At 36.1% G+C, this 24,407-nt stretch overlaps 1 protein-coding gene across 2 annotated transcripts in view; it reads right to left on the bottom strand.

The window, feature by feature from the left end:
* Rop (Syntaxin-binding protein Rop) overlaps window positions 1-24,407 on the bottom strand; it is a gene marked incomplete in the record, with an annotated part of 132,717 nt that overhangs the window by 61,628 nt on the left and 46,682 nt on the right. For both annotated transcript variants that reach the window (XM_081764978.1, XM_081764979.1), the window contains 2 exon segments: window positions 3,159-3,314; window positions 8,326-8,472. In XM_081764978.1, the coding sequence (XP_081621104.1) occupies window positions 3,159-3,314; window positions 8,326-8,472 (303 nt within the window).

Below are 24,407 nucleotides of genomic sequence, written 5' to 3'. Positions count from 1 at the left end.
GACAGATATGTTTGCAGAGAGCAAGTTCCACTTTAATGTGTCTGTCCTAGTGATGGCCATATATGCGTTAGACATCTGCGTGGTAAGCGCAATCTACCAGCGTGCACTTAGTGGTAATGTCTGTTGTTCTGTAAAAGCTTTTTCTGTTTCCTAGTTTAGACTCAACGTTAATTCATGAAATGGAAATGGAAGTGTGGAAAGGAAATTTTCTCAGGAATTCACTGATACGATTATTTTCATCGTACTTTTGTTTTCGCGTTATTGTATGTTACATAGTATCTCATAATGCAAACTTCATTGAATATGCTTAATGTTGTCCTTTTACCCTACACATTCATGAACTTTGTTTCCTGGTTATGAGAAACATCTCATAGGAACACCTCTGGGTATTGCCCACGTAACTTGAAGTGAAAAAATTGCTGTTTTGCACAGAGTATAACAGGCTGAGAGAAAGAAGACGACATAGACAGGATGGCTCAAAAATATTTCTGCAAACAGAGAAGAAAAATACAACATAAAAGAATATAAAAAATGTAGAATTAGAGGAAATGGATTGACCAGAATTCATTACACAACATCTGGAAAGAGATACTTATGGGTGAAAAAATGGTATATGGATTAATAAAAACGTACAAGTACCGAGTGAAAGCGTTATGAAAGGCATAATTAACGAGCAGGAGTAGAAGAAGCGCCCGATATTATTAGTAATATACTTATAGGCAAACGCAATATTGCACGAAGCTTTGACTCTGTTACGCATGTTCTCGTCAAACAGGCCTCTCATTCTTCTCTAATCTCTCACAGCAGTATCTATATCTTTATTCTGCGAACTGATTTTTTTTTAGTATTCCATCTGCATGTGACATCATGATGCTTAGGACAAATGTACAGAATATGGCCTCGTTAAACCACGAGAAAATCACAAGATCTTTAAAGTAATAATTGGAGAAAAAAAAAAAAAAGCCGGCTGCGGGATCACACTTAGTTGACACGGTAATTATTTATTAATCAAGTATCAATCTACTAATGTGGATAGAATTGCGTTAACTCAAACCGTACACACGAAATATGACAAACTATGATAATTTTACTGAAAAAAAGTTGATTTACTGTTTACGAAACCCCAAGCTGAGCATATAAAAGAAATTAATTTTTAACAGCAAATAATAATATAGTTTACTCAACAGAACGAATAAGAATACAGATACAGTTAATAATAGATTTTTTTTAATTTGAAGTAGAAACAGTATACTGACATAGATTTTTGATAGGTATGTATGATATGAACGTTTTATTTGAGCCTTATATATAAAAGCAATGAACGCTCGTTGTAAGACACATGCCTTTAGTATTAGCAGTTTATATTGTTATTTTATGTAATCATCGATATACTTATACTATTATGTAAGTGGTAGGATGGGATGGATATATATTAACAGTAAATAAAAATTCTTACACGTTAAAACATTCACGACACGAAATCTGCGAACTGTTTCGAGGTACTCTTTACCTCTTCCTCAGTGCATCTAAAGAAAACTTGTCATTACATTAAAAAAAAAAAAAAAAAAAATGCATGAAATTCTCTGGGTGTCCATCCTGTAGAATAAAAGCTTTAATCTATTAGTAAGATTTCCTTCTCTTCCTAATTTATGGGTAATGAAATCTTATCATCTACTCCTACGTTAGATCACAAATAAGATACTATTGACGATCCTAAATTAATATTCAATTAGCAATCTTGAACCGCGAATCACTTCGCAAACTGATGATGATGTAATAATTGATGATTTGAATGTTTTAACATGTAAAAATTTGTGTTTACGGTTACTAGAGTTGCATTTTATTTTCCATCCCTCACCTCTTGCTACGTACGGATTGCTAAATTAAATCATGATTAACCTACCTCTTTCATTTTCTAATATGAATAATAATGTTAGTAATGAACTCACATTAAACCCATCTGTTTCATTTCTACCATAAATAACAATATTGGAAATGAGCTCATAATGACCTTACTCCTTTCTTTACAACCATAAATAATAATAATACTGGTAATGAATTTACAATACATCTGCCACTTTCTTTTCTACCATGAATAATAATATTTACTGTTACCCACGAGACGAGAGAAGTCTCATCTTGAAAACAAGACGAGAAGTATCTTTGTAAATTCGAGACGAGCCGAAAAATTTCTTGAGTCTTGTAAGCAACACTAGTCCACTCCCCCATAGCAGAACATGCCGCGATCTGCGATGTGATCGCAGAAAATTTGCCGCGCCTGTGCAGAAAAATTGCCACAGAAAAAAAATATTATATATATATATATATATATAGCCCGTGGCGGATCCAAGGGGGAAGCTATAGGGGCTATAGCCCCCCCCCTTGACGCTCAGGTATACACTGGATAAAATGGGCTTCAATCCTGCTTTACACTGGATAAAACGGCAAAATATGGTTTAGCCCCTCCCTTGATCATATCCTGGATCCGCCCCTGTATATAGCCAACAGAAAAGTGTAAAAACATGCCTGCTATGTGTAGGTCTTAAATGCACAGACGACTCACATAAATATAGTTTAAACTCTTTTTTAAGTGTTTCTGTGCAGAATTCCTGCAGAAAACTTTTGAAGAATTCCTGCAGAATTTTTTTTAAGAATTCCTACAGAAAATTTTTGACTTACAAAAGCTAATCGCAGAAAGACAAAGAAAGTTCTGCCACCGGGGTCCACTCAAGTCTTAAATCTCAAACACTGTTTTAGTGGTTCATGATTCATAGCATGAAAACTTATAAATTGATTAAGTGATTGTACGACCATAATGAACAGCATTTACCAACGTTTAGAAATACGCAAATCATTGCACAATTTACTCCAATAATAAATGCGGTTCAAATGTTGTTATATCACTCTTCGTGGTTATCTCATTTATCGTCTCATCTTGTAAGCAACATTAATAATATTGGAAATGAACTCTTAATGAACTTACTACTTTCAATTCTACCACGAATGATAATACAGTATTAAGAGTTCATCTGCAAAGTTTATTAAATAGATTGCTCAATACTCTGAAACATATTTTATATTACCTTCAAACTCGTAACATTACTAGAATTATAAAGGAACTAAACAAAGGTAGATAGATAAAAACTAAAGCAAAATACCTTCAGTGAAATATACATGAGCTGCTCGGTACATTGTCCTGTTAGGGTTGGCAAAGTCATTAATCAATCCATGAACTGACTTTTCTGTAGGAGTTATGAGATACACTGCTTCCATAGTAGGTAATGGTTCTCGTTTTTTATTGATGTCTTCAACCACTGAAAACGAAATAAAAATGAGTAATAAATTCACAAGGTACAATAATATACTACAATATAAAATCCTAACACAATGAAAAGCATTTATCAATGTATCACTTTAGTTATCGATAGTTCATGCTCCATAAGAGTCGGATCAAATATGACTCAATTTATATAGTATACTGAAAAAGGTGTCAGTAGAATAACTTACTCCTTAATTTGATTTTTAAAGTAACGCAGCAGTACAATTATTTTAGAACGTACTAATGCTCAATGTCTTTTGAAACACGGTTTTATCATTGTACAATTTGGCTGACCGACTATTATTATATCATTTAATTATATGACGTAAAGTAATCCTTCAAAGATAACAGCCATTTGTACTACTGTATGTTATGAAAAGCTAGATTTTGATATTGCCTGTTAGTGTCTTGTTATTCAGTGAATCCAAAACAAAATACTTCATAGCAATTTGAGATACTGACAATTATCAAAGGACTAGCTGAAATGCCCGTTCTTCCGCACGTGAAGCATTGGTTTATGGGAAATATTTGAATCCCCTTCCCCTTTTATTTCAATAAAAGTATAATAACTCGATGATAAAACTTTAGTATTGTTGTATTGTTGTAGTGGTATGTATACTTGTGCCATTAGTGTAATAATCATTGTGAAACCCTTCCTGTATTTGAAGGAATATAGTTTGAATCATTGCATTCACCATACCAAATTCGTTCAAATCAGATCGGCGAGCAGTCATCAAATATCTGAGTGTCACTATGGAAATGCATATGTATTAAAGACAACGTATTGGATTGGACATGAATGTTTCGGACAGGTCGAACATTAACATGCGATCTTCCCCGTCTCGGTCGGGAGCATGTTGCTGCTACAGATCAGAACAGTACTGCGGTGGATGATTATATTTGCAACAATATACCTGTGAGTATTTGAACGATAGTCATAGAATTGAATATGAGCTCAGGAACAGCACGAACTGTAGTTACGGACATGGAGTACCGCAAAATGTATATACAGTGCGTGCCCGGATACTTACGAAGACAAAAAAGAAAGAACATATCTCTCTTCAGTATTTGATGCGTTACCACACAGAGAGCGATGACTTTCTTTCCCAGATTGTAGCAGCGGATAAATCACGGTGCCACCACTTTGAAAGGAATTTCAAATCTGCCAATATGAAGTGGAAGTACTCGTAGTCACCATGCCCCACGAAGTTCAAATCTCAGGTGCCAGGTGGCAAAGTCATGGTGTCCGTGTTTTTTGACTGCAGAAAACCATTCGATTGCAAAGCACTAAGAGAGTCCAGCACTGCTATACGCTACTGTGTTACGTTGACCCATCTTCAGAAGGCCATCAAGCCCAAAAGACTTGGAATGTTAACGTCAAGTGTTGTCCGTAATAGTTTTTCTCTTGTTTTGTAATTTTCGCATTACTATACGGCGTTAATGTTATTCTGAATTTATATATACTCTATTTTCTCTACGAATTTTCCGTCTTTGATTTAAAATACTTTTGTTATTTCGACTATCTAAATTTAACCATAAATTTAATAGTGTGATTCAGTTCCTTAAAGATGATTTCTGTTGATTTTTGAGATATTATTCTATTCTCGTAATTTCTTAGTGCTTTCATATTTAAGATGAGTGATATGCAAAGCATTTTATGCGCTGTGATATGATCTCTTTTAAATTATCAATGCTTTTCTTGTATGCAAATGTTTGGAAGATAGATACATTATTCATGAAACAAAATGTAGAATAGTTAGAATATAAAATGACTACATTGAGAAAATCGTTTTATATTTAAATAACTATTTCCAGAGAGTGCAAATCTTGTTTTACTTAATAAGTTACTTCCTGGAATTCCCAATTAATTTGTGAGTTTCGAGAGGCGTAAAATAACGAAAATATTTCAGTAAACAGGAGAAGTCTCGGATCAATCATCTCACGTTGCAAACAACTGTAGCGAAATTTACTGTAGGATGATAATTTAGAAATTTAGTTTCAAGTAAATAAACAAAGAATCAGCTGTAGCGATTTTGTCGACATTTGACTAGATTGGTGAGATGCAAGAATACTTCGTTATTAATATACGAATTATATAGCTACTGAGTTCCAAGACATAATTAGATTTGCTGGAACAACCATCTGATCTGACACGTAAGACATAAAAAATACTGCGATCTCTTACTGTTCCTAATAATGACAAGACGTAATCTATTTATTAAAATGCTACAACAGCAATAAAACCGCCTGAACTCCAAGTTCTTAAATTGGATTTCAAACCTTTGATTTACAGTTATTTGTGATTTCACTTTAATAAACACAAAATTTTACAGTATCTGTACTTTAAATAAACTATTTAAATACCTTTTTTTTTAAATAAAGTTTGTTTTAAAATTATTGTTCAAAGCCTTTGTATTTTAATAAGTCTTCTCCAAAATCAATGTAAATGAATTGTACTGCCATCTTTGGAGTTGTTTTAAACTATGTTTCTGGACTTTTATATATTTGTGGCCAATCCTTTCGACAATGAGATCTCGGAAACTACATGACCTAGAAAGATGACGTTTTCACTGATCAATTGCAAATTTTGCATAGATTGTCCAGTTCTAATTGAATATTAAAAAAAAATGACCATTATTTCTTTATTACATTTTTACGGGTGCACTGGAAGTGTTGAAATTAAAAAAAAAAAAAAACTAAAGCATCATATTCTATGCATTATACATTCCATCAACATATAGTTGTATATAGGGGTTGTATGTGTCTCAGGCGTTTGTTTCATGGACAAATAATAATGAAAAAGTAAGGATAACCATTTCTCCAGTCTAAGATGAATTTTTATTTTTGGAGTGTTTTGCCCAATGAACACCATATATAACTGACATTATAATTAATTGTGCATATAACGTATTTGCTTATTACATACTTCATGCAAGAAGAAATAAAACACTGATCATAGATGAATTAGAAACTTCAAAGGGGAGTAGGCTCAAATCTTGCAAACGGTGCGAGATATTGAAAAAATAATAGAAAAAATCTCCAATTTATGGTATCATCTTTTGCCAATTTTTCATCAAGACGTCTTTCACTTGTGTCTGTAAAGAGACATATACAGATGTTGTGAGGAATGACAAGGAGATTCATACTCATATCTTAATGATGCGCTGTGTAGAGAGGGCAGGTTCAGCTAGTTAATTAGAAATAATGAATAAAGAGTGATGAATTTAGTGGAAGATAAATATATTCGACGAGTAATTATTATGTAATACATAACTTGTCGAAGTAACACCAAATAATGAATTTCTGTGATCTCGTTGTAGAGGCATATATTTATACCTCATCATAATGTCACTGCACAGCTATATTATTTACTTGGCCCTTTTACAACAACATTTTAGAAGACTGTACACAATACGTTGACTAATAAATTCTGTTAGACTGAATTAGTTGGTAACATTCCTCTATCACGAAGCAGACGTAAGCGGATAGATTATAAAATAAGATTTGATATAGCAACAAGCTACAACGTTATAGTTCAATTCGAAAAGCATTACGGAGAAAGGTGTTTTCTACAAGTGTTGTTATGAAACTCGCCTCAACAACACAATACAGGAATAGACTTAAGGACACATGCCTAGCGTCACAAACTCTGTACACGTTCAGCAAACAGGATGGGGTACCCTGACAGTATGATTACAATGTGTTTATTGACCAGGGTCGTATGGAAGTGCATAATGAAGAACACACAATTATGAGTGATTTTTCTTTACGAATTCAAACTGGGTCACTTTCCACAGCAAGGCAAACAACATTGACAGTGCATTTGGGCTAAGAATGATGAAAGAACGCATCATTAGATGTCGGTTTGTCAAATTCTATGGCGGTGACTCAGCGCTGTTAAACCAGTTCCGTGGGCACTGATCAAAATATTCGGATAAGCTCCTTAACAACACCGTGAAAGCAGATCCTCGAAAAAATATTAGTGCCACTGCAGACTAGTTAGGCATACATTATACCACTGTCATTCGGTGGCTCTGTGCGATCAGTACGATCACCTGTCCTTAGTCTATTCCTGTGTTGTGTTGTTGAGGCGAGTTTTATAACACTTGTAGAAAACACCTTTCATCGTAATCCTTTTCGAATCAAACTATAACGTTATAGCTTTGTTGCTATATCTAATCTCTTATTTTATAATCATTCCTTACAGTCTTATATCCATAGCAACCACTCGATGTCCGAGTGATTAGTAAATAACAGCAGTCTGTTTAAAAACATGAAAAGACAAGTAATTCAATATTAATTACCACATTTGTTCTTTTTCTTTCTTTTTGGCTTGTGCCAGATTTAAAAGCACTTTTTGCCCTGAAGATTCAAGCTTTATCGTTACAGTGTGTAGTTCTACGAGTGTAAGAACCGGGAAAGTTTCCAGTATCGGATTATCATGTCAGATCTGTTATGACAATCCTAATGGTCAAGACAATGATTGGGTCGTGATCAACATCCACGATGGTTTCCTAAACCATCTCTCCATCAATAGGTGATACTTGTATGCTGATCTGTGGTGGAAGTACTCCATCGTGTTTCTCAGGCGAGGTGAAACCATCAATACACATTCTGACAGCATTGAACTGAAATAAATACACCACAAACTTGTCCGCAAGCATCCAACAATGGTAAAGAAACACAATGTCCTCATGTTGCAGGAGAGTGCAAGGCTCTTAATGAGTTGCTATATGAAACTCTTCCTCACCCACCGTATTCCCCGATATCTTTCCCACTGTCTACCACCATTTCTGGCATCTCGATTACTTCTCGGAAGGGAAGGCCTTCTCTGACGATTAGGAAGTGCAACGCGAACGACAACTATTTTGATTAACCACGTATCGTAGTTTTCATAACTTTAGCCTTTGGAAATGGCGCACTTTAAAGTATTGAACTGCATCAGAAAGAGAGAAACTTGAATTATAATTGATATTTCTATACAAAGTACATGTACTAATACTTACATGTTATTCCTTCACCCGATATTTCATGCATCTTACAACAAGCTGATACCATCCTCATAGCCAACTGATCGACGACTAATACTCGCCATTCTACCCCCTGGCCCTGACCAGGTTTCTTCTTTAGTTTTATGGCTTCATTCATAATTTCTGAAATAATAAAAAGACAGACAGGCTTTATTAAAAGTTGTCAATCTCATGAGTTCATTTCAAACATAAAATTCATATACAACTTCATGACTGCTTTTGAAAAATGTTTAGTTTTTATTAACAGATGAATAACTGAAAATATAGTCTAAATATGTTTGTACACTTCGAACATCAAAAACCTGTATTGTTGGAAGGTGTTGCAATGTTTCGAAAAAATTGTTTAAGTACCTGAAACAGCATGCTGTGTCATTATTTTATAATACACGAGAATTCTACTCGTTTCTTTCTCCGATTTTCGTAATATGGAATTCTGTAATTTTTACAACAAAAATGCTTCTTGGACTTAACGTTACATTAGCTGAAATAGTAACAAAAATTATTATTGTTATGAAAGAAAAAAATATGATTTAGGATTTCGATACGTGGTTTTAAATTTGTATGTCATAAATTGACAATATTGTGATTTGACCTACTAACATACGCAAGAATAGTTAGTTATTCTTTCTGTTAGCCTGTACTGCAGATACAAAGCATGTCCTGAGAAGCTAATATTCGAAACTAGTGCAAATTGGAAACAAAATGCTTGTAAACGTGTTATATTTTCGCGGGGAAAGAGGGGAAGCAAAACCTATTAAATGTGCGCGTACTGTCACCTGGATACGAAGACTGAACTTTCAATAAAAAAGGATTATGTACGTCTTGATCTTAGGTTACTGGGTAGCATATGGGAATTCTATACTGGTGCTCCAAGGTTCGATTCCCGGGGATTAAATTTATAGTCGTTTTTCATATCTTGTGGCTGCCTAACTATAACTCCTACTCGCATGTTCAATAAAAAAAAATACACTATTTTTAACGAATTCCTCGTAGTGTGCCATTCTCACACTAAAAGCAAAATGAAAGCTACACTTTTGTTTGTGTTTAAACGGTGCTTCACGTGACGTCACGAAACTAGGCAGAATTTCCTCCCATTGGCGTAAATATAATCGCGCACTCTCTGATGGATGTTCGTGTATTTTACAACCATAATATTGTTATCGGTAGAGAACATTTTGTACCCCACAGCAAGAAGAGAAATAAGAGAAGCATTCACTATCATCTTAATGTAGTGCGTGTATCAACGACTTGCTTACATTATGATCTTTAGGAGTAAACAGATGAAATCTCACATTTAAAACTAACTTTCCAGTGTTCGATGGGGTACGAATCCACGATCCTCACTCTGACAAGTAGACGTTTAATCATCGAAGATCTAGACATTATACAGAGCGTTTCAAATAAAACGTCCAGTGCTTATAAATCCGAAACGGCTGAGAATAAAAAGATGAAACAAAAACTGAGATAGGAAAATGTCATAGGGCGCATCACAAGGTGTTGTTGTGGTGACCCCCAGGGCCCTCCTTCAAGGGGGCCCAGGGGCCAACTTCAAATTTTCAAATGGGAACATGTATTGAATCATACTTAATTCAATAGTCCTTGAAATACGAAACAACTTTTGTAGGAAACAATTTTCGATTTGGACCACCGTTTTCAAAATGGCCGCAAAAAGTCCTGTATCAGTTTGAAGTTGGCACCTGGCCCCCCTTCACGGAGTTTCCTGAGGGTCACCACAACAACATCACTTGATATGCTTTATCATCGTTTCTATCTCAGTTTTTGTTTCATCTCTCTATTCTCAGCCGTTTCTAATTTAGGCCTATAAGCACTGGACGTTTTATCTGATACAGAACCCACTTTTTGCGGCCATTTTGAAAACGGTGGCCCAAATCGAAAATTGTTCCCTACAAAAGTTGTTTCGCTTTTCAAGTACTATTGAATGAGGTATAATTCAATACGTGTTCCCATTTGAAAATTTAAGTTGGCCCCTGGGCGCCCTTGAAAGAGGGCCCTGTGGGTCTCCACAACAACACCATGTGATGTGCCCTATGACATTTTCCTATCTCAGTTTTTGTTTCATCTTTTTATTCTCAGCCATTTCGGATTTATAAGCACTGGACGTTTTATCTGATATAGAACCCACTTTTTGCGGCCATTTAAAAACGGTGGCCCAAATCGAAAATTGTTTCCTACAAAAGTTGTTTCGTTTTTCAAGTACTATTGAATTAGGTATTATTCAATACGTGTTCCCATTTGAAAATTTGAAGTTGGCCCCTGGGCGCCCTTGAAAGAGGGACCTGGGGGTCTCCGCAACAACACCATGTGATGTGCCCATGACATTTTCCTATCTCAGTTTTTGTTTCATCTTTTTATTCTCAGCCATTTCGGATTTATAAGTACTGGACGTTTTATCTGATATTGAACCCACTTTTTGCGGCCACTTAAAAACGGTGGCCCAAATCGAAAATTGTTTCGTTTTTCAAGTACTATTGAATGAGGTATGATTCAATACGTGTTCCTATTTGAAAATTTGAAGTTGGCCCCTGGGGCTCCTTGAAGGAGGGCCCTGGGGGTCACCACAACAACACCATGTGATGCGCCCTATGACATTTTCCTCCGTTTCGGATTTATAAGCACTGGACGTTTTATCTGAAACACCATGTATATATATATATATATATATATATATATGGGATATATAATTTTTTTTTCATAACTCATTTTAATTCGAAATATGTATAATTGGTATATATATTACTGGTGGGCATAAAAACGGTTTTTGGTTTTTAGGAAAACCGAAATAGTTTTTTGAAAATTTTCAAACAACCGGTTTTCACCGAAACCGGTTATCGGTTTTTCACCGGATCCGATTTCGGTTTCCTTCAAAACGGGTTCCGGTTCTATTTCTAACCAGAGTACTGTTTCGGTCACCGATTCCATTTCCACAGAAATAGATTTATATTTTTCAAAGGTTTTCACCGAAACCAGTTTTGAAGAAAACCGAAACCGGTTTTAGAAAAAACCGAAATCGGTTTCGGTGAAAAATCAAACCGTTTTTTGGAGAACAACCAAACTTTTTTGGAGAAAACCGAAACTGGTTTCGATGAAAAATCGAACGGGTTTTGGTGAAAGCCAAAATGTCGATTTTTCGGATCTCGGTTTTTCTAGAAATCGGTTTCCGGATTTTATAAAATCCGGTTTCCCCATCCTTAATGTTCGTAAAGTACTAACCGAGATTAATAAAAATACGAAACATGACGGCAGTCTCCAAAGGGCAAATCCACCTTGAAGGGTCGTTGGAAGAGTCTAAAACTAACATTGATCGAAATATATATATAACTATTTATGTTTATATTGCATATAAATAACTTATACAGTAAAAGTTCGCAGAAAATGAATTGTTTAACCCAACATAATTGTGCTCTTTAGGCTAAGGAAGATGGATGAATACTAACAGTGAATAAATTTTTATGCTTTTCCACCGGGAATCTAACTAGGGATCACGTGCACCAACAGCGTGCAAATAAGGTTTTCCATGCATTACAATGTTAATTTTAGAACCTTCTAACTCTTATACCCTTTGATATCTGGCGTCAGATTTCGTACTTTTTACTAATCTCAATTAGTACTTCATGAATATATAAATATACCCGGCAATCCCCAATTGTTGGGTGAACACGTTTACTTGTAACACCTTGCAGTACTTCAGAGCTGAACTTTCTCGTCTACCCGTGAACCTCAAACTTATTTTTCTAGACATACTACAACACCTGTTTCAGTATTTATAATAAATAACTATTCCTAGTAGAAATAAAAGTATATTTCCAATTTTCATATCTTAAAAGTGTTAGCGTTCTTGAGAAATACTAGAACAACATGCATGATCCGTAAAGTAACCATTTCCGTAGGTGAGTGGTTAACGTCATGGTTTCATAACAGACAGATTCTTGCTTCGAAACCCATCAACGAAGACTGTGAACTTTTATATTCTTTGTTATCCAAATGTAAAGATCTTTCTCTCCCTGTGCAATAATCTGATGCTCCAAAAAGTGTTCTCCACCTTCATTCGACAAATCCGACTGAGAAACTTTGATTTTTCTGCTTCAAAAAATCAGTTTTCCTTAAAATATGAATAATGTCCGATCATTTTTTCTCCAATTCTAACCTTGCATATGTGAACGTGTATCTCTCTTTATCCCCATATTTGAATCTCTGTTTTCTTTCTGTGTGTGATGTCTGCTACGAATTTGGATTAAATACATATGTTTAGTAGCTGTATGTAGTAATTTACGTTTCTTCTTGAGTTTACACTCAAAGTAATAGTCTTTTTTTTTTTTTAAGAATAAACCTGCTTTATTCAGAAACAGCGTCTAAAAATAAATTCCCAACGATGTTGAATTATTCGCATGGGACACCTAAGTCCCGTTGGTAGTCAAAGGGTTAAACGCGACAAAATCACTTTACATCTGGTTAACGTGTAAATCTGATGAACACATTGTTACGTTCGATTCAAAAATCTCTCCAAGCGAATTTGTCTCTCTCAATGGAAGGACTTTATTACGTCAGCAGCAATGAGGTAACGAAGAATGCTTTAGATAAGATAAGGAGGCGGAAGAAAATGGAAACCAGACGTAAATAATCACTCGATGAAGCTGGGTTGCCTATGCATCTGTAAAACAATGTGTTGTCGCAATTTCAGAGCAAAGTATTAAATCATTTTCTATGGTGCTCTCATTACCAAGTTCATATAATTTTAGGTGTTTATATGATATTTGAATATAGTAAATCCTTATTTTGAATATTGATGCTGCTCAAGGGAAGGGTTACAAACCCCGAAACCCCCATGCATACGCCACTGGCTTTAACCATATTTAGATTAGAGAATTAATATTTTTATATTTCTTGTGGCGATTTACTTGCAACTCAAACTGTATTGTTTCAATTTAACTAGTTGCAAATGGGTAGTGCTGATGTTGAACACAACAGGCTTTGCTCATTTTATTGTTAAGACGAGGAAAGTATTAAATGTAAATAAGATTGTAATTACTTATATATAATCTACAAGTCAAGTATCCCATATCAAGCACAATTTAATTTAGTAACTAAGCAATATGAAGACAATATATAAACTACAGACAGTTATTACCATTTATCTTAGTACAGTTCATTATTTAACGAGCTTTACCGCCAGCTCATACCAAACACATTACCATTAACAGTACTTAAATTGAGTTGAGTTGATATTGAGTTTAACGTCCCTTTCAGCAGCGAGGCTATATGAGACGGGACCTACTGATTAACGTGGAATCCGAACCACATAAGTTCCCGCCAGGAATCGAACCCGGGTCTCCCACGCCAAAGGCGCGTATGCTAACCACTTAGCCACGAAGGAGCTCATGATGAGGAATGAATGAAATGGTGGAATGAATGAAGTGGTGGAAGAAAGTTGGAGCAAACGGGAGAACTCCTGAGAAAACCCACGCACATGGTGTTTGTCCACCACAAAGCTCACTTGGCGCGAGCTGAATCGAACCAAGGACTTCTGCACCAGAGGTGAACGCTCTACCACTGAGCCACCGCGGCTCTCCAGAAAAAAAGATGAGGTGGCGAAATTCTGCCCACAGACAAATGTAAATGTAATAATACTGTACACTACTAAGTTCGCTTACAACAATAATAATAGAACAGAATGTTAAATGATTTCAGTGACACTACTAATAATCCATGTTTACTATTTCGAGATGATGATAATGGATTTGGTCGAAGTATCATATCTTCTCATCTAGTTCAGGATGTTCGAATTAAGGCAGTTGACATAAACAGATCGTGTGAAGAGCCTAAAATGTTACTGGGAAATCGAAAAGACTACAAACCAATTGGTTTTTGCATGTCTAAACATGGTTTATTCAATTCATCTCTCATAATCTGTTGATTTTTCAAACATTTCTAACAACTGTAATCAACGGATCGGTGATTCGAAAAAAAAAATAATAAATAAATAAACTAGATCTTGGACGTCTCATGGTTATCCTTTATAGGTTATAGAAAATGGATGATTAATGAACATGATTAAAAAAAAAAAAAGAATAATTGGGGGAATAATGATTGGAGACTGGAAAACCGCCAGAAAACGCACATTGACTTGAAAATTCAATAATACAACTTCACAAATAGGTGATACTTTCGTAGTGATCGCTTTGCATTTCGTGCTAATAGCATTCCGTGACTATTTGACGTTTTGATATATGCGTTTAATGTTGCACGGACTGTGTTTTATTTTACAGGTTATCGTATCGACTATTGTTGATCTCACGAAAGAAGACATTGGCAGTTCACTCTGAATTTCCTGCTACTTTCTTACCATGACAAATATTTATAAATCTTTCTATAATACTCGAAAATACGTTGATGATACGAAGATAATCCGAATGAATTTCCCTCTTACAGGGAGGACGGCAATTTTAATCTATATGAGCAGTTAATTTTCCCTATTAGCCTGGTGTTGTCCAGGAGACGAGATGAGAAATACGTTTTCGTCGTCTCGATAAAAAACTTGTCTCGTTTCGTAAATTTGTATTAAAATTTTATGGCCTGATTTTTTCTTAATTTCACCTAAATTATGAAAATCCTTACGCGTCACGAGAAGTTCAAACGATATTTATTACTAGAATATATTGTGTAATGTAATGACTTTCGCATCATTAAACGTTGACGAACAATTCATTGTGTTCGTATTTTTGCTTTATCAATTTATAGCTGGTTTTCATTAGTTCAAGCGTACTTTCAACAGGGAGGCTATATGACGCATTGAGCTATAGAGTAACTAATCGCATGACCTCCTACTGGGAATTGAACCCGGGTCTCTCGCACTAAAGATGCATACGCTAACCATACTGTTTTTAACTACGACGGAGCTCGAATTTTTAGTTTTTATACTATGAATCATGTGCTATTAGAACAATGTTTGAGACTTAAGACTTGGATAAATAAGTGTTCCTTAAAAGACTTATGATATTTATCGTCGTCTCGAAAATGAGGTAAATTTCGTTTCGACTCTCGTCTCATCAGCAACACTAATCAGCAATGATAAGCAATTGTGTAGTGATTTTTTTAACGTCCTTCTTCACCGCTGAAGCTGTATGAAACACCGATCTAGAGTTTGAAGTGGGTTCCGAACTTCTTGTGCTCCCAAAGAGGTTGAGCATGTAACTACGAACGCTAAACACACGAGATTTATTTATTTAAAATTTTAATAAGAAGCCAAATTCAATTAGGTCTGGGTATGATTATTTGAACTCAAGATCTTATTCTTAACCTCGGCTTAAATACAGACCTACTGTACTTTCTTTCCATGTTCCAATGTTTCCATATAATGAATCAGGCGAAAAATTATCACAAACCAAACACATAAATTTTGTTTCATCAATTAAATTCAGTTTAATTCATCATTGCTATGGATTAATACAGGCTATATATATATATATATATATATATATATATATATATATATATATATATATATATATATATAAAGGTAACCAAGAAACCTGTCGCTTTTTCATCTACCACCTTAAAACATCGATGTCACCTAAAACGTACCTGGATGCTAAAATATAGTCCGCATCAGCGTCGACGACTTGCTGCCAACGTTTTGGAAGGCCATGAATTCCATCGCGGTAGAACTTGGTGCGCCGTGAAGCGCGCATTTTGCATCTCTACTTGGGATCTGAACTGGCGTCCTCTAATGTGATTGTCCAAGGAATACAACAGGTGATACCTGGACGGTGCAATGTCCTGGGAGCATGGAGGATGCAATAGTGTTTTCCACCCAAAGCGTAGAATGGTGTCCCGGATCATCCTAGCCACGTGGGGTTTAGCGTTTTCCTGTAACAGGAGGACCCCTTTGCGATTCAGAAGTGCTGGCTCCAGATTTTCACGTTTTTCTTGAACACGGCTCAAACTGCTGATAGTATACAGCTGCAATGATGATCTGACCAGCTTGTAGACGTTCCCGATGCAGGATGCCCGAGCAGTCCACCTAATTCACAGGACTTTCTAGTACAGTGCTGGTTTCGGCTCTTTTGGAACCGGTTCATGGGGTGCTAACCAATGATGACGGCGCCGTGGAGCTTCGTACAGGACCCACTTCTCATCACATGTTAACATCCTGTCCAGAGATGGCTCGTTCCTGGGACGAGACAGCAAAGAAACACAGGTGTCCGCTCGCATTGCCTTTTTCCCCTCAGTCAAATCATGTGAGACCCATCGACCCAAAAGTTGATGGAGGTACTGCTGAATGATTTCTCCACTCACACTGAATTGTAGTCCCAGTTCCTCATATGTCTGTCCACTGTTCGCCTCAATTGCTGCCTGAAGATCTTCATTTTGTACATGTTTTGGTCTTCCGGCACGTTGTGCGTCCGAGTTTTTCGTCACCGTCAATAAACTTAAACCACCACTGCACTGTCTGCGTAGTCACGACACCCTCACCAAAGGCCTGGCATATCTTCCGCCCCGCTGCAGCGGCGTTTGACCCTAGTTTGAACTCGTAGAACATACACGCCCTTACGATGCTCAGTGAAGGTCCCACGTTCACAGTCCTTATGCAAGTTCACGGTGTATATATAATCGTTGGCCTTATAATGGATTCTACAATTTAAAAGGTTTGTTTACTCTATCTGAGTCGTAAATTCAGTCCGAGACTGGCTGTCTTGATTGGTTTTCAAACTAACATTGTGGTTGTTACAACCAAGCATAAGTTATGCAACCCCAAGTGTAATTTGCTTGTCTAAATTCAATCTGGCAGACAAGGAAAACGTACCATTAGCCAAGAAAAAGATGAAAAAATATTTCTTTTTTGGTATAAAATTTAGCTTACATCTCGTTGTCCATTTTATACTACGTGATTCAGACAGTTCAGTTTACAAAACTGAAGCCATAAGCGCTTTATTTTGGGTATTATGATAGTTTGATGTCATTATTCACAGGATTCCTTCTTTCTTTACTGTTATATCGTGAGATTTTTTTAAAAAAAATAACTTGTGGATAGCATTTCAAATGTTCTTCCGCTCGCATTGTAGTACATGGTTGAATTTCATAGCTTTTGAGTTGGAGCGTTCAATTCAGCAGCGAGGCTATACGAGACGTGAACCTACAGATCAACGTGGGATCCGAACACATGAGCTCCCTCCGGTAATCGAATTCAGGTCTCAAGCGCCAAAGGCGCGTATGCTAACCATATATGTCTAAAGTCTGTTCCAGGCAACCTGATAGGAAACTCCCCTCCCACCACTTACCACTGCAGAAGGGGAAAGCTAGTCGTTGACCTTCACAGCGAAGGAAGCTTTTCTAATAAACATAATCTCTAAACTCTAAATTCGTACGTCAATTTTCTCGCACCTAATGTTGAGAAAGCACTGCTGTTCCTTTTAGCTATCAATCCCGAATAGCAAACAATTACTGTTTTTAATTTTTGTCTTGTAGAAAAGTATTGCATATTATTTATGTACTGAAGTTTATCCCACTGTAAAACATTTTATTGTCTTTATCGAAAACATTAAAATCAATAACAGCTCAATCTGTCCAATTTTGTATGAATGTGGAAGCTGATCTCTAACACGAATGCAAGAACGGGAACTGCGGGGTTTCGAAAATAAAATAATGATAAAAATATTTGGGGCCAAAGAGGCATACATTTAGGCGAATTAAAACGCTATGCAAGCTTTTATTTCACAACAACTACAGGTCATCGAGTATTATAGAAATAGTACAGTCAATACGTATCAGATGAGCATGACACGTTGCTTGTATAGGAAATACGCACCAAGTCACTAAGTCCTATTCAAAAACCCTAGGAGAAGGAGACTATTAGCTAGGCGAAAGAGAAAGCTTCCGGACAATGTAAAGTAGAATCTCTAAATGATACTTGATAACAAACATGGTACATTTGACTTTTCGCAGGTTAAAATCTAATGGAAATGTTTGTTTCTGCTACGATGAGCCGTTGAGCTCTTTAAGCCAAAGCATTCGTTATTTTTATATAATTGAACGGACTCGCATTTATCGTTACTCTTTCTTTCTTATACAATAATCAACTCTTGTTACAACATTAGACTATCCTGCACGCCTGGGACCGCGGTGACTCAGTGATAAGAGCTATCACCTGTGGTGCATGGAGTCTCTGGTTCGATTCCAGCTCGCGCCAAGTGAACTTTGTGGTGAACAAACACCGCGTGCGTGGGTTTCCACGGTAATATCCCGTTTCCTCTCACTTTCTTCATTCCACCATTTCATTCATTCTCACCACCGCCTCATTTAGGTAGCCGAAATAATCGTAGGACTTAAAACTTAAAGATTTCTTCATTTTATATTCTGCACGCCATAACCGTCTCTCTCTTGCAAGTTAATTACTGCAAATGATTATTCCTATTAATAGAGACCGATAATATTTCTAAGACAATAAAAAGTCATTTTCCCCACTTCTGCAAGAGGAGCTCAGCAAACAAAATTATTATTGGAGCACTATTATCAGTATATATATAGTTCTTTTTCTCCTTGTTCTTTTTAATGTAAGAACATCTGTTAATAAGAGAGGAACGAGAAGTTTTTTTTAAGCATTTTATGTTCTATTGTTATCATCTTAACGCTCTGATAATTTACCCATACATATTGTACTTGATTTTTGATTTTACACCGTGTGCGTGGGCTTTCTCGAGGTTCTCCCGTTTCCTCCCACTTTCTTCATTCCACTATTTTATTCATTTCTCATCAACACCGTCTCCTTTAGCCTAGCCGGCATAACCGGTTTTCGATTTTATATTATGTAATTATTGTATCAATAATAAATACTCATTCAATTACCAACCCTGCCATCCCTTGCCACTCCAACATTATGTCACAAGTCCGACTGCCAAAAAGAAGGAAAATAAACAATACAACTGTTCAATAAAATTTCCATTATAATAATATGTGTTACTTACCTCACTAATACAGACAAATTTAATTGTTTTAAAATACGTAATATTATTATGAAAATTGTAATTTATTATTTAGACATATTTAGATACACTGGATACCTCCGTGTGAGGGGGCTGATGGTGGAAGACGGAACACCAACATTCACCTGTACTTGAGCGTAGTGGGGGAGAAAAAAACTTCTTTTTCCTATCAGGTTACGTGAAACAAATTATAGTAACAAGCGACCTCAACGGCCTCAATAAATTATAATTATTTATTAGAATATAAAGTGAAGTTTAGTTTATCTATAAATGTTAAATTATATATTTCTTCTGAAATCTAATATACTTTCAGAACATTTATTGCTGATACAAACTATTTTTTCTAAATCAGAGAGTATACAATAATAATGAGAGAATATACATCATGCCAAACTCTAATGAACAGTTTAGTGTCCATGTCTTTACTGTAGCATTTTGTTTATTTAGAAAAATCTTTATTTCATTATCAATAAAAAAAATATAGTTCCCTTTTCTGGAATTTTTATCCTTTTCTGTTGCATCTGTGTATGGACTAATATAAAGCAATTAGGTGTACTGATAAAAGAAAGATTTAATTTAATATTCCATGCTTATATCCTTTAGGTTAAAGGAAACGGATGATAAATGGAAGTGAATGATTATAAAAGAATTGGTGGAGTGGAAACGTAGAAAACAATGAGATGTATTTTCAGAAGGAAACTCCCCATTGAGAAAAGAACAAGAAACCACGGATGTGAAATAACTATTCTGTCTACTCAAAAGCCTATAGTAATTCGTAGATTTACAACAAAGTTTTGAAATAATAAAGAAGCTACTTAATACAGCCCTATGTTTCACACGATATTTGAGAAAAGTACCTCTCATTATCTTAAAAACAAGAACACAAGGCAATGAAAATAATGCATTTGTTTAAACTGTATCACCTATAAAGAAAGAACTGTTCCTAACGTATTAATGCTACCTTCAGTTGCGTATGCAGGATTTCATCAAGAGGAGGGGGATCTGATTCAGTGGCGTAACTACGTTTCATAGGCCCTCCGCAAGAGAATAACCAGGGCTCCCTGCCTTAACAACATCTTTCTGTGGAATGATAGATAACACAACATACAACCATACTTCCCTGTATCTGTGAATAATGAGTTAAATGCATACAACTACTGGGCCTCAATATTCATAAATGGAAACCACTTTGTTAAATATATAATTTATTCAATAAGTTTCAGAAGGGAAGATGGACTGAACTCTTTGCAGTCAGTGACATCAGTTCATGAAGAGTAGCAAGAATTAATTGAATGGTTTCCTTCTTGCTTTCGTCAGTAAAATCCTTTACTAACTCCCGCAGATACATTTTCTCAGCTTCGTCCACATTTATTGAGAACAGTGCTAGATTACTTAATCTATTTTGGCCCATTATGCTTCTTACATAGTTCTTTAATAATTTCAATTTTGAGAACGACCTCTCCGCAAAACTGAAATAGACAGAGAGCGTCAAAAACACCAAATACGCGGTAATAAGTTCTAAAAAGCTAGACGCCAATGACATATTTCACAATTTAAAGTCTTGCTAGGTCCAACACAGAAGCACGATGGCAGAACTTTGTGTGTCTTTCTGCGATGAACTTTTGTAGGTAAAAAATTTTCTGCAGGAATTCCAAAATAAAAAATCATGATGATACCAGGGCGCTTTAAATTACGCTTAAAATAAGTTAAAGTGCCCTGATGATACTATCATGTTTTTGTTACATGAAGCATGGTAAATAGTTTTCAGCGGTATCCGTAGTTGGAGTTACAACCTGTAAAGTCACATTTTTTGAAAGGGTTTTGCTAAAAGAAGCAGATTTGAAATATTTATGATACTATACACCGTATTTTGTAATGAGAACAGCTTTAAGGAGGTTTTTTTTTTTTTTTTTTTTTTTTTTTTTTAAATCCTGATGGGGGATCCATTTAGAATAATGTATGTAAGCTGGTCTGTTTGTCCAATATCATCACTAGGTCTATCCCTTCCTTTTAGCCCTTTCTCCATCATATTAGTAACCACTGAACCCCAGCTTTCACATACGGCTTGAGACAATGCTATACTCAAACAAAACATCATTAGCTTTACTGCAACAGAGTATTTGTCTCGGAAATCTAATACTACAACTTTAAAGACAGTCTAATTCAAAAAAAAACTTTCCTTCATTTCTTGAGAAACTTTCCTTCATTTCTTGAGCTGGTTACCAAGTTCTGCATAGATTTAATGAAAAGCTTGTATTCAAAAAAATAATCTATCCTGATCTGTATCTATCAAAAACTTAAATGGGAATATACTCAACAAATTCAAAGAAGTCTGACGAAGACGCAAAATCCTCCTCTGCTTGCTCAACAGAAACATTTCTTCTTGGGAAATTTAAAATATCCCAATTAAGCAAGAATTCTAACCTAGATACAATCTGTTTCAAGAAGCTTGAGTCAGCATCAGAATCATGTGTATAAACCTCAAATTGTTCTAGAAAAGAATTTAAAAACTGAGTATTTTTCGAAACCGTATGTTATTAAAGCAATATCAGCCTCTTCTTCCTCTGGTTTACCATTAAAAAATAAATTTAAAAAAAAAAACAGATCTCCGTATTTTTGAACTGATGGGTTGGTTTATTAGTGAACTTTTTTGTTGGCTATTTTGTTTTTCCTCTGGAAGTTTTTTCTGCACAGGTGCGGCAAATTTTCTGCGATCACATCGCAAATCGCGTCATGTTCTGCTACGGGGCACAGAAGTAGACGCCAATGACTTATATTCAGGGCCATGCCGTGGAAAATCAGCACCCGCGGCGAGAGTATACGACGACGCCCCCATACATATATTCCAAGCAATTTTTCCATCTTTCTTCCTTTTTTCTCCCAAATTTTTCGCCCCCTTACTTCAGCGCCCGGATCCGTCACCCCCTCCCCAAGGCACAGCCCTGCTTATATTTCACAATTAAAAGCCTTGTTACGTCCAACACAGAATCCTGAACATTTATTTCAGCTGTTTCACAAAACAAATTATTTCCATCGGAAAAGAATTAATATCACAACTGTAAGTTGTTTGAAGTATCTGTGCCCGTCGTAGAATTTCATCATCAGTGAGATGAATTATAGTAGCAGGAAACAAATACGAAAATTTGGATACTGTATCACACAAAGATGTAAGACAACAACATTACTGTGAATTTAGTATGTCAAATAGTTTAATACAGATGTTAATTATAAAGTTTAATTCAGTCACTGAGACTATTATCTTCACACAACTCATCAAAATAACGTTTGACCTTTTTGAATCGTTTGCATCTAAATCATGTCTGAACATTCCACTTTTCACACAGTTTAATTGATTCTTCCTTCAGATTATTTTAGTCACTCCTTTCTCTTGTAGCCGACACTTTTGTTACCATGGCGTAGTATCGTCTTTGACCGCTTATTTAGGTCCTACAACAGATATTTAAATCGTTATTATTATTATTATTATTATTATTATTATTATTATTATTATTATTATTATTATTATTGGTCAAGTCAAGGATGGACCAAAGAACATCCCAGATGCGTTTTGGAACCCGAAGGTCAACTTGGCGGCGCTCAGTGGGGGGTGGAGGGGCGTGATTTTATTTTTTTACATGCAAATTTCAAAATTTTTTTACGGCTTTAGTTTTCAAGACATCAGATTGAATCTTTGCATATGGATTGTGTGTATCTTTCGGTACTTCTCAAATTTTTTGAGATCCCTACGTAAAACCATGGTCGGACCTGAGGGGGGCAAGTGCTCCGGAGGGTCAGAAAAATTTCCGGTTTTTCCCGATTTTTCCAGTTCAGGTGTACGAGGGGGGACCCAAAAAAAACGGGAAATTCGTCGTAACTTCTTTATTTCTCAATATTTTTACACCAAATTTTCATCACCTTCAAAGTATTGTCCATGAACCGCAACGCATTTCTGCAAACGATCCTTCCATTGTTCAAAACAGTTTTGAAAATCACTTATCTGGATCTTCTTTATGACCTCCAGCGATTTTTGTTTGACCTCCTCCACAATGGCTAAACCTCCTCCACTGGCTTGACTGCTACTTTGATTCGGGGTCATAGCCATAGCACCACGATTCATCATCAGTAATCACCTTGGCAAAAAAGTCAGGGTCCTCTTTGAGCTGATTTTGAAGTTCAACACATGCCTCAAGTCGACGCTCCTTTTGCTCGTCTGTGAGAAGGCGAGGGACAAATTTGGCTGCAACGCTTTTCATGTGTAAATCTTCTGATAAAATCCTCTGAATTGAACTCCACGATATTTCAGACATCTCACAGAGTTGATTAATGGTTCGGCGACGGTCTTCACGAACGAGGGCATTGATTTTTTCGACGTTTTCGTCAGTTCTTGCCGTTGAGGGGCGTTCTGAACGGCGTTGGTCTTCAATTGACAGTTCTCCATTTTTAGAACGTGCAAACCACTCGTATACTCTGGTTTTACTTAGGGCAGCATCCCCATAAGCAGTCTTCAGCATTACAGTAGTTTCCGCGGCCGATTTCCCCAACAGAAAACCAAATTTCACAGCCGCCTCGATAATCTGCCATCACGTTTTCGCCGAACTGGAAAAAGTTGGTTTACTAAACAAACTCTCAAGAGCGAACCGATGCACTCACAGCGACACAACTTCGCACACTGACGTAGGTGACGTGATCGTAACGGACAATTGGTACAACAATGGGTTCCCCCACTCTCCGTCCCCACTGCAGCACAATTCCCGTTTTTTTTTGGGTCCCCCCTCGTATGATACGGACATGTGAGTAGTACCGTTGGAAAGTGCTTGTTATACTGAAGAAAGTGGCGTTTCAACCATGACTCTAGGTCAAACAGTAATGACGCAGTACATTTTTTTAATATATATATATATATATATATGAAAAATGGGTCATCTTCAGACTTCGAAAAATTTCTCCCGACCTGTTTTCAAGATACAAGACATTTTGCACACTCATAGATATGTACATAACGTATTTTTCAAAAATTCAGATCTCTATGTGAATCCAGGCCCGAGCCAGAATGGACCAAAA

Source organism: Thermobia domestica, chromosome 7 (assembly GCF_964235325.1).
Source record: "Thermobia domestica chromosome 7, izTheDome1.hap1.1, whole genome shotgun sequence".
Classification (NCBI taxonomy): domain Eukaryota; kingdom Metazoa; phylum Arthropoda; class Insecta; order Zygentoma; family Lepismatidae; genus Thermobia; species Thermobia domestica.
Note: the sequence above shows the minus strand (reverse complement) of the source record. Positions and strands in the feature narration are given on the sequence as shown.